At 48.6% G+C, this 14,956-nt stretch overlaps 1 protein-coding gene across 2 annotated transcripts in view; it reads right to left on the reverse strand.

Annotated features, from left to right (window-relative positions):
* The window catches only part of Fam20a (FAM20A golgi associated secretory pathway pseudokinase), a 45,888-nt gene extending 31,331 nt beyond the window's left edge, over positions 1–14,557 (reverse strand). The window contains exons 1-2 of one of the 2 annotated variants that reach the window (XM_040750002.1): positions 13,550–13,669; positions 11,439–11,602 (exon numbers count right to left, since the gene is read on the reverse strand). In XM_040750002.1, coding sequence (XP_040605936.1) covers positions 11,439–11,527 — 89 coding nt within the window. In that variant the 5' untranslated portion in view covers positions 11,528–11,602; positions 13,550–13,669. Of the gene's footprint in view, positions 1–11,438; positions 11,603–13,549 lie in introns of both variants that reach the window. The other variant, XM_040750001.1, reaches the window with a different exon arrangement.
* Positions 14,558–14,956: the final 399 nt, after the last annotated feature.

Below are 14,956 nucleotides of genomic sequence, written 5' to 3' on the forward strand. Positions count from 1 at the left end.
ACGCTTCGGCCTCCCTAATGTCTGAGCCTCATCCTGAAGAACTGACCACTGCCTCATCCAGAAGAACTGACCACTGGGCAGGAAGACTCAAGGACTCGTGTTCATTTTTTCTTTGTTTCTAGGATCTGGCTGAAAGCACCAGCTGGAGTTACACTCAGTGTTAAGTTTCAGTTCTGGAGTTGAAAAGACCTGACTTGAAATTCAGTGTGTATGTGTGTGTGTGTGCGCGCGCGCGCACGCGCGCAATAGCATGGGTGTATATGTTTGTGGGAGCCAGAGGACAACCTTGGCTCTGTTTCTTCAAGCATTGCCCACTTAGTTTGTTTCTGAGTCAGGGTTCCTAACTGAACTGAGCTGTTTTAGAAGCCCAGAAATCTTCTTTCCCCACCTCCCCAGTGCCCCGATAGTTGCATACCACCTAAGCCCACATTTTCTTTTATGTGAATTCTTGTGCTTACAACACAAGGACCTGAGTTCCTTGTGCCTGAAGCATCTCCCTGACTCTGAAGCACAGTTTCTTGTGTAACCTAGACTGAATGAGCCTTTCCCTAGTCTGGAAATGCAGATAATAACAGTTCCAGCATACGAAGCTCTGAGGGTTAAATGACACCATGTATTAACACTGTCCTGAACACAAAGTGCTGGCATGTGGCGGTTGCCTCTGTGTGTCAAGGTCCATAGAAACATGGCTTGAGGGGGAATGCCTCCCATAAGTGGAGATCAGCCTGTTTAGTACAAGCTTTGCTAAAGGCAAAGAAAGAGAGGTTCCCAGAATCTGTGCGGGGTGGAGGGGAGATGGAAACAGAGAGAGATATTTCTGAAACAGGTAAACACACTGCAGATATAGTCCACTCTCTGTTTTCTTTCTACCCCAAGTTCTAGCATTTGCCATCTCCCTGTTGAGGCAGAGATCATTTCATGTTTTCTTTGTGGAAGAACTGGTTCTGGCTAAGTCAAACAAGGGCAATGTCCAGTCTGCAAGTGAGGGTGCTTTTTCCTGGCATGGGAGAGCACAGACATTGTTTCTTCACTGTCAGCCCAAACACCAAATGCAAATGGAGAGGGCTGGATATTGATGGGAACCAAATAACTCACATGGAATTTTAGCAGAAACCAACTAGTGGTCTTTCACTACTGGTGACTCAGTGTTGAAGGTTCCAGGGGCCCTCCTAGTCACCCTTTGGATGCATGTCACACCCCTTCACAGACCAGGAAACTCAGGCTCCAGGAAATAAGCCTCAGGTTTCACAGCACACGGGAGGCAGACATGACAGAACTCATGTCTTCTGAGCTCCTTAGACTGTCTTGTTCAATTACTCATCCACCCGTTCATTCACTCATTCACTCACTCATCAGACATTTTATGAGCGCCTACACTGTACAAGTGGTACTTTAGGTACTGGAACAAACATGCCTTCATCCTTCTATGAATGTCCTCTGGCTACTGCAACTAGTCATCACAAATTTGGTGGCTTAATATAACATATTCTCTCACAACTTTAAGAGTTAGAAAGACGGGTTGCCAGTAGGGCTAAGCTCCTTTTGGTGCTCTGGGTGACGGCCGATTCTTTATGTTTTCCTTGACCACCATTGTCATCCATGATGCCTCATTCCAGCCTCAGCAGTCTTTGCTACCTCCTCTGTCTGTGTCTAATCTTCCTCTTACAAGGACACTTGACAATGGATTTGGGGACCATCTTGATAATCCCCAACGAGCGTTCCTTTCAACTTAACTAAATCAATCAAAAGTTATTCTTGACTTAATTACTTAAAAAATTCATTTCCCAGAGCAAGATGCTAGTCCCAAGACCTGGGGGTTAGAATGTAGGGCCCTTGTTTAATCCCAAACAGCCTTTAAACAGTTTAGAATCCAGTGACGTTATTGTTAAACCAATAAAAAAGACTTGGGGCAAAGAAGCAACCAGAACCCCCTCTGGTTGGCAAGATAGAAAGTTTTCATTTTGTAAAGAATACTGGGAGAAGGGAAGAGTCAGTTGGCTGTCTCCAGAGGAAGCCAGCTCTTCCAGTGCACCTGCTGGTTAATTGTACCTTTGTCAGTAGATAAGATTTCCGATGAGTGGGCACAGCATCCTATCGGTGAGAGGATGTGAATCCACATACAGCATCCCTTACCAGGAGATTGGGGAGGACACACTTTACATGGATGTAGGTGACATGGCTTTACTATCACAAAGAATAAGTCATTTCAATAGTTCATAGAATCTGTGGTTGCCAAAGAAAGTGGTTGTGGCTCCTATAAATATAACCTATAATTATACAAATCCAAGCTTGTAGTTTTGGGCTGGCTTCTCTTATCTTTTAATGGGGTTGTAGCTAAAAACAGAACAGCTGTTACCCACTGTGGTAACTGGGTGTTTGCTTTGTAATGAGTTTAACCTGGGGGGGCCACCGATGCATTAGGTATTCAATGGTTGCTTTATTGATGGTTTTTCCCTTATAATCGATTTAATTTTTTCCCAGCTCCTAATTTTGCAGCCACATCCACAGGATATTGATTGATTAATTACTAATCGGCTCATCACAGCAGACCTGAAAGTATAGTCTGAGGGGAATGGAGCTGACCCGGGGACCTTTGGTTCCCCTTTGGACAGAGGTCAGTGACTTTGAGTCCACTTACCTAGCCTGTTTAACTCTGTGACATGCACAAAGAACCTTTTGTACCTACTTCCAACTTCAGCTAATTACCAATTCTGTTTCTTTGCACTGAATGACAACCTTGAGATGCTGCAGTCCAGGTGCTGTCGGTGTTTTATCTTAACACAGCTATCACTCAAGTGCTGATCGCAAGCTCCGTTCGAAAGGTAAGGGTCACGGAGGATGGCCCAAAGAACGTCTAGTGCCCACCGCCCTAGGTCCTCAAGATTTTACCTTCTTTCCAAAAGTTAGACAGAGACTTGGGTACCAGGACCCTGGTGTGGGTCTGGGTGAATGTACTTTCACGAGGCTTATGCCTAAGGACATCTTGAGGGAGGCTCTCCTAAGGACGTGGAGGAGGATGCCAGTCCTTATGCAACACTATGACTTGCGGCGGTGGTGGCAGTGATGTGGGAAGGACTCCTCTGCTGAGTCACCTCCAGGAGTCACTCTGCTTTCCCAGGCCTCGGTCTTCTAGACATGGATGGTGGTTTCTAAGCAGGCTTTCTTGGCAGGGGTGAGAAATGCCTAACCACCAGCTCCATTCATCTCGACTCTCATGTTCTCTTTGACCTAGTTTTTCAACTTTTAAAAAAAATTCATGTGGCAACAGATCATGATTATTTTATGATATATCGGGAAGCTTATCTAATGGATGATCTTTGATTCTCTTTTATCTAAAAGGTTTCAAAAACATTTGAAAAGATAACTATGTAGAGTTTGTATTTGTAATGAAATACAGCTATCCCTGGCCTAATGGTGGTTTCCTTCATGATACATCCCTGGTCTGCTCCCCTGAGCTTGTAAACAGGTCTTCATTTGGCAAAAGACTCTGTGGATGTAACTAAGTTAAGGTTCTGGAGATGAGATTGGATTATGTAGATGACCATGACTTTAATGACAAATGTCTCGGAGGGGAAAGATGGACAGGGGAGGAGACATATCCAGACGGAAGGCAAGATACATGCAGACAGACTGGAGAGGAGATGTGCCCAGACAGACAGGAGACATGTACATGTGGATAGAGGAGACATGCACTCATAGGAGAGGAGACATATACACACAGACAACAGAAGAGGCATGCACACACAGACAGACAGGAGACATGTACACTCAGACAGACAGGAGACAGGTACACACAGACAGACAGGAGACATGTACATGTGGTTAGAGGAGACATATACACACAGACAACAGAAGAGTCATGCACACACAGACAGACAGAAGACAGGTACACACAGACAGACAGGAGACAGGTACATGTGGTTAGAGGAGACATGTACATACATACAGAAGAGGAGAAAGGTGTACACAGAGGTAGAGGAAGGGACATGTGCACACAGACACAGGAAACATGTACATACAGGGACAGGAGAGGAGACAGGTACACACAGGGACAGAAGAGTGGAGATATGGCCGTGAGACCCATTGTAGTGTTGGCCAGAGGGCGCAGGATGCCGTCAGCCCATAGGAATCAGGTGAGACGAAGACTAAGGTCTCCCTGGAGCTGCTGGAGGGAAGCTCCCGGCTGGTACCCAGGCTGCATCCCTCCAGTGCTGCAGAGTAGCAAAGTGCTGCTGTGTGCAGGTACCGTCAATGACTCGGACCATGGCGGCCTCCATATTGAATACAATGCCTGATTTCCCTTTGTCTGGGAAGTGTAGGGTGATCCCATGCTTTCTAATGAGTTAGAAATGTGACATCTCAGGCGCCCAGCTGAGACTAGGTGGATTATGAAGAGTTCTCTGTAGAGGGGCTCCAGGCTAGGGGGGCAGAAACATTTGTACTAGGATCTCCACCTCAGACATTTTTGTTTTCTGGTAATAAGCTGAATTTGTTTCTCACCACGGCACTAAATATTATTCTGTATTAAAATAATGCTGTGATTATAGACACAGAACATGCGTTTTCCTCCATATTACTTTGGTGCCATGGAGTTGCTTAGAGGCTATTTATTTACTTTTTTATTTTTATATTTATTTATTTGTCTACCTATATACTTATTTTTTAATTTTCGTGGCAGGGTTTCTCCATGTTACAGTCCTGGCCGTCCCGGGCCTAAAGCATTTTGCCTCAAGTTAGGCATAAGCCCAAATTACCAATGTTCAACAGAAGAATGGACAAACAATGGTCTTTGGGAATTCTGTTACAAAACACAAGCTCCTCAAAAACCTCTTAAGGAGAAACAAATCTTTGTTATTGTTTCTAAATATTACATTGGTTATTAAGAGGAAGAGGTGCGGTCCATGTAACCCATTCATTCAACCACAGCATTTGTTAGCCTTGGAGATTATTATTTTCAGATTTATTTTTAAATGTTTTTACATGCATGAGTGTTTGACTATATGGATTTATATGCACCAGGTTGAGTGTCCGATGCCCTTGAAGGCCGGAAGATGATGTTGGATTCCCTGGAATTGGAGTTACAGATGGTTGTGAGCCACCATGTGGGTACTGGGAATTGAACCAGGTCCTCTGGAAGAGCAACCAGTGCTCTTAACTGCTGAACCATTGCTCCAGCTCTGAGGATTAGGATTACAATAAGAGAAACACACACACACACACACACACACACACACACACACACACACACAGAGAGAGAGAAACACAAAGAGTCAGTTCTGACCTCAAAGTGGGGGCTGACAGGGAGGCTCTAGAAGAAGCAGGACTTTCAGTTTATCCATATAAACAAGTAGATTCAAAAGAGGGTAAGTGGAAAGGAGATAGTTAGACTTTCTCATCAAAGGAGGAGGAGGAGGAGGAGGAGGAGGAAGAAGAGGAGGAGGAGGAGGAGGGTGGCGGCAGCAGGAAGGGGCCTCTGGTTCCTGCTGGAATGCTGGAATGCAATTCTCAGGAAAGCCTGAACACAGGTAAGCTGCAGAGAGCAAGGTCAGGGACAAGAAGGAGAGGGGCAGGGAAGCGGTGGTGAGCAAGAGTGAGGTCAGGTCAAAGTTGCTTCTGCTGTGTGTGGCTAGCCCTCTCCTTCTCCTAGGTTTGACTTCCCGAGACTCTACTTTTGTTTCTAGTCCTGCTTGAGCTACCTTGACTTGGATTTCTAATTCACTAAACCAATGTATCCTGATGAATACAAGGAGCACTTTGCAAGTCTAATGAACTATTTCCTAGGAGGGTGAACATATGCTCAGAATGCAAATTTTGCATAATTTAAGGGAACTGTAGATCCTACCTGAGCTCAGTTGGATACAGTGACCCCAGTTAATATCCCCTGCAATGAAACTTTGGTTAATATAGGATGCTGGATTTGATTACAGAATTGGGATCACCCAGTCTGACCTTTTCTTCTCTGAGTGCTCAGGGGAACACAGAATGTAGAAATAAGCAGTATCACTGGCAAAGAAGAATTCTTATCAGAGTAATAAAGAGGATGAGCCGGCTGTGAGAGCAGATACGCACTTTCCCTACAGGATCTGTGAGCTTTCTGCTGTTAAAGGAAAGTTGACCAGAAATACACATATGCCCATCTCAACGGCTGAAACCGAACCCTCCGGGACATGTAGCTGGGCCAGGTGAGTAATCTGTCCCTTTGTGTAGGTTCTGTTTTGGTTAGCACCGTCAAAAATGTATGGTGCAACTGAAGCAGGTTTTCTGTCTGAGAGCTGTGCTGAGCTCAGCGGTGTAGAGCTCTGCTTTTCTTTAGTGTAGTCTTGGGCTCAGTGGTGGAGTCTGTGCTAGTCGAGGGCTCTGGCTTGGGTCTGACCTCCAGTACTGTGCCATTGTGTGTGTGTGTGTGTGTGTGTGTGTGTGTGTGTGTGTGTGTGTTTGCAAGAGAGCCAGAGACAAAGACAGAGAAAGACACACATACAGAAACACAGACACACAGATACACACACACACACACACACACACACACACACACACACAGAGAGAGAGAGAGAGAGAGAGAGAGAGAGAGAGAGAGAGAGAGAGAGAGAGAGAGAGAGAGAGAGAGAGGATGCATATGAGCACAGAGGCAGAGACCAGAAGTTGGCATCGGGTTTCTTCCTCAGTTGCTTTCACTTTATTTGCTTGAGAGAGGGTCTCTCACTGGACCCGGAGCTCACCCATTTGTCCACACTGGCTGGCCAGCAAGCCCCAGGGATACCCCTGTTTCCACCTCACCAGTGTTAAAACTACATGTGCACCACTGAGCCCGACTGTCTCATGCTTATGCAACAAGCATTTTACCCACTTAGTCGTCTCCCCAGCCCCTCTGCCAGCATCTCTCTCTCTCTCTCTCTCTCTCTCTCTCTCTCTCTCTCTCTCTCTCTCTCTCTCTCTCTCCCTCTCTCCCTCTCTCCCTCTCTCCCCCTCTCCCTCCCTCCCCCTTCCCCCCCTCTTTCCAGGCACTGGGCTTCTTAGGAACCACAGTCCTTTACCGTGCTGTTTCCTGTGCCTCCACACATTTATTATCTGGCTTATTACTAGTGAATCCAATAAAGCAGGCCCTTTCTGGGACTTCACTCTCTCTCTCTCTCCTTTGCTGCTCCAGCCAAATTCTCCTGGCTGCCCCCAGGGCTTGGCCCCTTAAAGCCAAGTTCCACGGGTGGAAAGTCTTGGACACTGGCCTCTCCCCAGAGCCCTCAAACTCAGTTCTGTTCTGACTTCCCACTTCATCCTTAGGATGTTGTGCCAAGTGACAGGGCACAGAGAGAGCTGAGTGTTTTTTCCATGCTTTGGTTTTCATTAGGCACATATGTGAGTGCCTGCCTATAATAACAGGTAGTAACTCATGCCCAGTAACTTGTGCTCCGCTAAAGCCACAGCTGTTAGAACACTGACCCCACTGGGCTTTAAGCCATACGCAGGCATCCTTCAGCAGAATCCGCAGCGTCTCATCAGCTTCCAGCTTAATGAATAATCACAAGAAAAGTATAGGTGGGCACCTGCCAAGGGGCAGGGCAGGGACCGTTTTGGCAAAGCCAGGGCCTCTGTGTTTCCCATTTGTATTTCATGCAAGGCTTCTTGGCTGCTCTTCTTAAGAAAGCATAAGATGCTGAAGAAATTCCTTCATCTTAGCAAATGACACCTTCTCAACTTTCCTTCTTGCTTTCCTCTCTGGTCCAAACTTGATTTTCTTCAGGCTCCTGCCATAGGAAGTGAATCCAGATCCAAATCTCATATTGGCTCATCAGGGTGGTTTTGCATGAGACTTTTATAGGAGAGGAGTCATAGATGAGGTAGTTTCACAGTCAGGATCTATTATACTCAGGATCTATTATATCCACAGGTGATAATCAGCTACTCGCAGCCCCCAACCCCGGTGTCATGTCGTCACGGTTACTCATTCCACAGATATTTGCTAGGGATCTACCCCATGGCAAGCCACGGAACAGACGTACGGGGGTGACTGTGCACAGCTGGGGCCTTTGGTGCCAACAGAAAGTGGCCATTCATTTTCACGCCTCCCTCCAAGCTCCACAAAGTGATAGTTGGGCATAGCAGATGACCATTCAAAAGCTGTGTGTCATATATGGAGAGACCGTATAGTGCCACAGAAGAACCATCGTGGGGACTGTCGTCAGAAGAGACTTTCCCTAAGAGTCCTAGTGATGGCCTCTGGACATCAAAGGGCACTGGTGTGGCTTGGGAGTTGCTAGTTACAGGCATGATTCTGTAGCTGCCCCTCGGAGTCCAAAGCCTGCTGAGGTTTGCTTTCTGCCTGACTTTGGGCAGTTTGTATGACCATCTCATGCAGTTTCCTCCATACGGCAGACTAAATAGATCACTTCGCATTGCTGTACTATGAATTATTACAAAGCCGATGGCCTAAATACCTCCCCTTCCTACACTGTCTCCTAGTTCTGGAGATCCGAGGCCCAGCTCTGAGTGGATCTGTGGCCTGTGTGGGGTCACATGTGGCTGAAGGTAAGGTCCTGACTGAGTTGGATTCTTGTTTAGAGGCTCTGGGGAGTGTGGGGTGGGGTACAACCTGCACCCCACTGTTTCCAGGCCTTTTCCTGTTGACAGCAGAATTCATTTCCTGGGGGGGGGGGCGGTGTAGAACCTAAATCTCTATTTTCTTGCTGTATGTCAGCAGGTGTCAACCTGGATTCTGAAAGGTCATTTATATCCCCTGCAAAATGATCCCCTTTCTCTTGGAGTCAGCAGTAAAAGCCAAACTTTCTGGTTTCCTCCTTGCCCATAAACCCAAGGGATCTTGACTTAGGGATAGGTGATCAGGTCAACCACAACAGATAGTTCCCTGTTCTGGGTCATCTTGCAAAACACATTTACAGCAGACACACAATGGAATTGGTCTAAGTTACTAGGATAAGCGCACATGCATTTATCAAGGCTGGAAACCTTGGGAGGCCGCTGACCACGTGGATCTACTTCTGCAGAACCTGTGAGGCCCAAGCGGACAAGTGTCTGTGAAGGACCTGGCATGAAACCAGCACACTTCCTGTAGGATGATTCACTCATGAAAGATCAGTCACTCGAGTTTCCAGGACTGAGGAGAAAATGGCTGAGAAGAGAGAATTTGGGTAGGGTCTAGAAACAATGGCGTGGCTCCTGGCTGAGGTCTTCTCTTTGATCTGTTTGGAAGCAGGATGTGCCACCTTCCTTGGATGACCGTCATTGATCCTTCCCTGACTTAGTTCTTTGCTGAGGTGAAGGCAGTGTGCAATGAGAGAAGACTTGAGCTGGCCCTGCTGGACCAACTCACTCGGAAACCATCTGCCTGTGGCTTCTGACTCCGAGCAGCCCGAGGTCTCCAAAACCACCAAGATAATAGCTTTTCCCAAATCAGCCCAGCCAGGCTCTAATTAAGACGGATGGAAATGAATGCCCACTCCAGTTGCTCACCACGTGTAGGCTGTGGCTGGGGAGCATTCCCAAATCCTGGGAGGTCATTTCTCTCTTAGCCTGGCATTGCTAAAAAAAAAATACTCAGATAAAAACCAAGGTCCTGTTGACTCTGGGAGGAAGGCAAATGGCTGCTGTCTGTGACTGTGTGCCTGGACTTCTGAAGGTTGAACTGCTCACGAGGAAAGGATGTTGCAAAAGGTCTGGAGTAGTCATGAGGTAAGCCAGCGAAGACACGCAGAGACCCTGAGGAGGGGGAGGGAAAGGACGAAAGGGTCCCACTGCTCGTAGCGCACTGGCGTGGGAGGAGAGCTAATCTTCTGAGAATTCTTGGCTAGACAGTTCTTATTTCCAGCAGAGCTCTTCTTCTCCTCTCCTGGCCTTTTCTCCCTATTTTCCTGTCAGCCGTGTTTCTGGATCTTCTCAGAGCTTCCCCCAGAAAAACTTCAGCCAACTTACTCCTCTTGAACAACTGTCACTTTTGAAAAGCTGCCCAGTCTCTTTGCTGTGACTTCTGAAGAGAGACTTTGGGCCAGGGTTCCTTTCTGTGACAACAAGGCAGCTGGGGGGGGGGAATGGCAGAAGCTCGGGATGGGGGATGGCACACAGACACACAGACATACACACACAGACACACACACACACACACACACACACACTCTTCTGAGAGATGCAGAATCTGTGATTGCTGGCCAGTATCACATTCCTGACATCAGAGGAAGACAGACAGGAAGACAAGCAGAGAGCAGAGAACTCATACTTGCATCACAGCTGCTGGAGTTCCTTCATGAGGAAGGCATGACCCTATTTGACCTTAGAGGGTGACAGAAGGACTGACCAAAGATATGTAGGCAAAAGGCCAGGCCAAGCTTTCCAGTTTTGACATGTCCGTCTAGGACAGATATTCTCTGGCTGGGGAGGCTGCAGCCACTAGGATGCCAGGTTGGTCACAATTGTGAACTGTTCCCTCGGATCCAGGTAAGCCTCGGCACCACCATGGCTGATTAAGAACTAACAATAAAAGCGGGACAGTTCTGTGTTGTTAGTTTATGGCCCGAAATAGTGAAATTGACATTTCCCTGATCCCCGTCCCCCTGCCTTTTTGATATTCCAGACAGGTGCCAGAGGTGTCATCAAGGCTGATGGGGCCTGGCATTGACTTGCTCGCTGTGATCAGCAGCTGACAACCTGACAGGAACGCTTTCCCTGATTACATTTTAAACTCCGGACTGCACCACACTTGGTTGCACTTTGAATGAGAGAGAGACAGGCAGTAAGACAAGGAAACACTGTCATAGAAGGAGGTTTGCCCGATCTTCAGGGCCAGAGGACACGCACCCAGCCCACCCGACACTCAGCGTCGCTTCCACATTTCAGCCTAACTAAAGTACTGGCATCCAGCAAATTGCCATCAGATGAGATTCAAGACAGTGCCCAAACTCCATCTAGTTCTGTGTGGAACCGAAGAGGAATGTTCAGGGGTGGGGAGTGGAAGAGACCATTATGTATCCCCTACTGTAAACTGGCCCCAGAGAGTTGTCAAAAAGCATTTTCTGACCCAAATACCATCATTTCTTAGTGTGTCGGTAAAAAACTAGCAATCACTCAGACTAACAATGTTCTCCTCCAGGCAAGTGATGAAGAACGCTGACCTGGCTATTTTATTACCTCCACCTTTCCTACTGTGGTAGTTTGCTGATAGGTTTGGTTTAGGGTAGCAATTAATGTTAGGTAATTATTGGCAGGGAAGCACCGCTCCCACATCAGTAGCTTTTAAATGCTGTCGGGGTTGTGACTACAGACAAGGACTTGTCTGTGCAAGGCACACACGATTGGTCAGGTCATTTATTATTTCTCCCTTTGTTGCCTGTTCTAAATGCCAGCTTGGGGCTTCTGGATGCTTCCTTGGTCCTCTACCAAGGTTCTCAGGGTCCACTAACACATCCGCACATGTTCATAGTCATCAGGACACAAACCTGTAAGGGTTGGTGTGATTACAGCAGAGCTTTTGGCATAATTCGAATCCAGTGAGTAGGTTCCATGCATTTGGAGACAAGGGTCTCATGTAGCCCAGACTGACCTCAGTCTCAACACGTAGATGAGAGTGACCTTGAATTTCTGCTCCTCCTCCTCCTATGTCCTGAGGGTCAGAATTACAGATGTGCATCAGTGCCCCCAGTTTGTGGGGTTCCGGGAACTGAACCCAGGGTTTCATGAATGCTGGGCAAGCGCACTCTACTAGCTGAGCTACACTGCTAGTGGGCTCCATGTTTAACATTGGTGTAACTCTGACACATTTGCCAAGTAATACCATCCTGCTGTTGTTCACATGGCTCTTCAGGTGGGGGTGTGCTGTGTTTTCTGCCTCTAAGATCAAAGTTCAACACTATTAGGTGCTGCTGAACGTTTCACGTCATCCCCGGACCTTGCTTGGGAAACGGCTACCCTTAGCGATCTTCTGAAGACAGATAGCAAGTTCAGCAGCCCCCACTGATGCCTTGTTAAATGACCAACATTTCTTGGCAGTAAATTGTGTGCTGACACATAGCATTGTTAAAAAGCAAGCTTAAAAATCAATTACTCAGCTTGGTGGAGGAAGACTTTTGCTTTTCTCCCAAAATATTTCCATGGCATCTCCTCTAGGGCCTAAGTAACAGGGAAACTGACAGTGACAGAAACGAGACTAGGCGAACACGCATCTACTTTTACAACAGCAAGCAACTGCGCCCATAGCCTGCAATTCTTAGATCTTCATTTGACCCGCGGATAATTCTTCTAAGGGCAACATTTCCTAGTTCACTGGTCCATGATGCTCCCACATTATTGATGAAATTAAGGTAATATCGAAAGTGACAGCACTCGCGAAGCAATCTTAAACTGCCTTTTTATTGCAAGCAATTAGCAGTAGAATTGAGAACCACTTTTCTAATATAAAATCATCAGCCATAGAGGTTGCAAATGAAATCCACTGTAGTGATCTCAGCCAATAAGTTTCAACTTCTCTTCATTTGTGGAAGTTCTCCCCCCAACCCCCACTCCAGTTTTAGCCCCACAGAATAATGAGAAAACAGTTAAATTGGGCTAGCAGTGAGTTTCAGCTGAGATTTATGGCATTCTCATCTTCCCGAGGGACTGGAGAGCCACCCCTGACATCTCATTCTGAAATCTCTTGTATTAACAGATGGGTGTGGCATGAAAAGGGAACTCTGGATTCGAGTGACAGACAAGTTCCATACTTAGAAACGGAGTCCTTAGCTCATATGAAGGCTTTCTGCCCTTAGCTGGGGGACCTCCCCAGCAGTCACTACCTCGCCATCTCCAACACACTCCTGCAAAACACTTTAAATTTACCCTAAATATTTTAATATTTCGCTCTAAGTTTTGCTTTCAGTTTACAAAATTCCTAGCTCTCTCTCCTCCCAGCCCCTCCTTCTCTCCAGAAGACTCAGCCCAAATCAACACGATGATAAAAGATAATAAACCGCCTTCAGTTCCGAACACTGGCCAAAACCTGACAAGCCATGTTTAATGAACAACAAGAATTGACCACATCAGAGAGCTGCGAGTTTAACGCTTGCTCCAGCTGACTCTGGTCTCCAATCCTGGGCAGAGGGAGAAAGGCAGGAAAAAACTGGGTCTTTGGGATTTGGCATAGTCTCAGGCAAAGCGAGCAGGTTTGACCAAAGAGCAGAGGTGAGTGCAGAATTCAAGCCAGCTCTGCTCTTCTCACTCTGGAAAGCAAAGGCCTAATAGCAGCTGTCCACGTCAAAGAGAAAGGGGTTCTGGCAGGCATAGGGACCAGGAAAGTGACTGGCTAGAGAACCAGAGAACTCAAGGGGAGTGGCTGGGAGCATTTCTTTGCTGTTGCAAAGAAATTATTTCTCACACTGAGATCTTTAACTCCAGGTCTGACATCTGAAGTCTGCAACAGCTGGTGGGGGTCCAGATGGGGAAAGAAGCCCACAGCCAGGTTGTGAGGTCAGGGTAAAGCCCCTGCAGCCCAGGGAGGGGCCGACGTGGGTAGCCAGTGCCTAGAGAGTCAGGCTAGGGAGCCTGGCGCCTGGGGGTCCCCCTGCAGGGTCCTCACCTGTTCCAGCGGGCCACCTTCCTTCGGTAATACCGCAGCGCCTCCTGGCTGGCCAGGAGCCAGTCTTCGGGCCCCAGGAGAGGCGGCTCCTCAGGGACTTGGTAGAGCGAGTGGGCGAAGAGGGCCTGCAGCTTTGAGCGCGGGCCAGGGTGGCCGCGGCTGGGATGCTGAGCCCCGGTCCGGGCTCGAGAAAAGTTGTGCGCGGCGGTGCCAGGGTCCCGGGAGGCTGCGGCCGAGTGCAGAGACGCGGAGGGGGCGCGGCCGGAGCACGGGCAGCTCGCAGGGCGCTCGCGGGGTCGTAGCTGGCGCTGCACTTGTGGCCAGAGGTGGAAGTAGAGGTCGGCGGAGAAGAGCGCGCCCAGGAGCAGCAGGGCCAGCAGGCGGTCCCTGCGCAGCCCGGGCATGGCCCAAGCAGAGACCCGGGAAACACTTGGGGTGCAGACGGAAGAAGCTCCAGGGATCCCCAAGGAGCTGGAATGCTCACTGCGGGGAATTAGCTCCTTCTGGAAAGGTGTCGCCCCTGAACTTGGGGACCACGTGCAGAAAGCTCACAATGTTGACAGCGTAGCCTTTTCTCGCCCAGTAGAGACGCGGGGTTGCGGTTCCCTGGATACCCGCTTCTTGAGCCTTCTTTGCCCAGTGTTACCTCCCGCCCGGGGCCCGCGCAGGTAGAGGTCCCCGAGGCACGGGTTCTAGCTCTGGTGGCCAGTGGCCGGGTAGGGGTGATCACTAGGAATGCAAGGGAGCTCTCTCCCCTAGGAGGAGGTCCGAGGCTATGTAGCCCCGGGTGTCTTTCCCAAGGATGCTGCCGCGCTCGGCAGCGGCTCCTCCTGCAGGCGACAGGGACTCCCTTGGTCCCGGCTGGCAGGAGGGGAGGGAATGGAGAGTTGACGAAGCAGGGGCACCCCGGGGCGAGCTCGTCTCTGAGCCTGAACTCCTGGAGGCAGAGGTAACGCCTGGCCTCCCCCTCCCCCTGCCTGGCCTGGCCTGCCGCCCGCACCTCCGCCCACTCTCAGCTGGCACCTGCCTCTGGCGTAGCTTGCCAGCCAAACTCCCAATCCCTCTGCCGCCCGGCTCTGCCCTTCCACCTTGTCATCAACCCGCTTCTCCTCCCCCCTTCCCTCCTCTTTGCTCCAGACCTCCTACTTTCTCTGCTCAGGGCTCTTCATATATATTCTGCTGGACTCAAACGAGGTGGGCTCGAGCCTTTCGTTTCCATTTTTAGTTTTTAGGTGGAAAAAAAAGATAATGCAAACCCTTAAAAGCCTCTCTTCTGTAAGCTTTGCCAGATGTGTGTATAGGGGTGTGGATCACATCTCTCAGCATGCTCCCTGCAGGGCGTAAACATAACAGTCACATGCCCAGAACATAGTAGGCTCTTGCTATGAAGACACCCGCTTTGTGCAC

Source organism: Mesocricetus auratus, unplaced genomic scaffold (assembly GCF_017639785.1).
Source record: "Mesocricetus auratus isolate SY011 unplaced genomic scaffold, BCM_Maur_2.0 Super-Scaffold_100007, whole genome shotgun sequence".
Classification (NCBI taxonomy): Eukaryota; Metazoa; Chordata; class Mammalia; order Rodentia; family Cricetidae; genus Mesocricetus; species Mesocricetus auratus.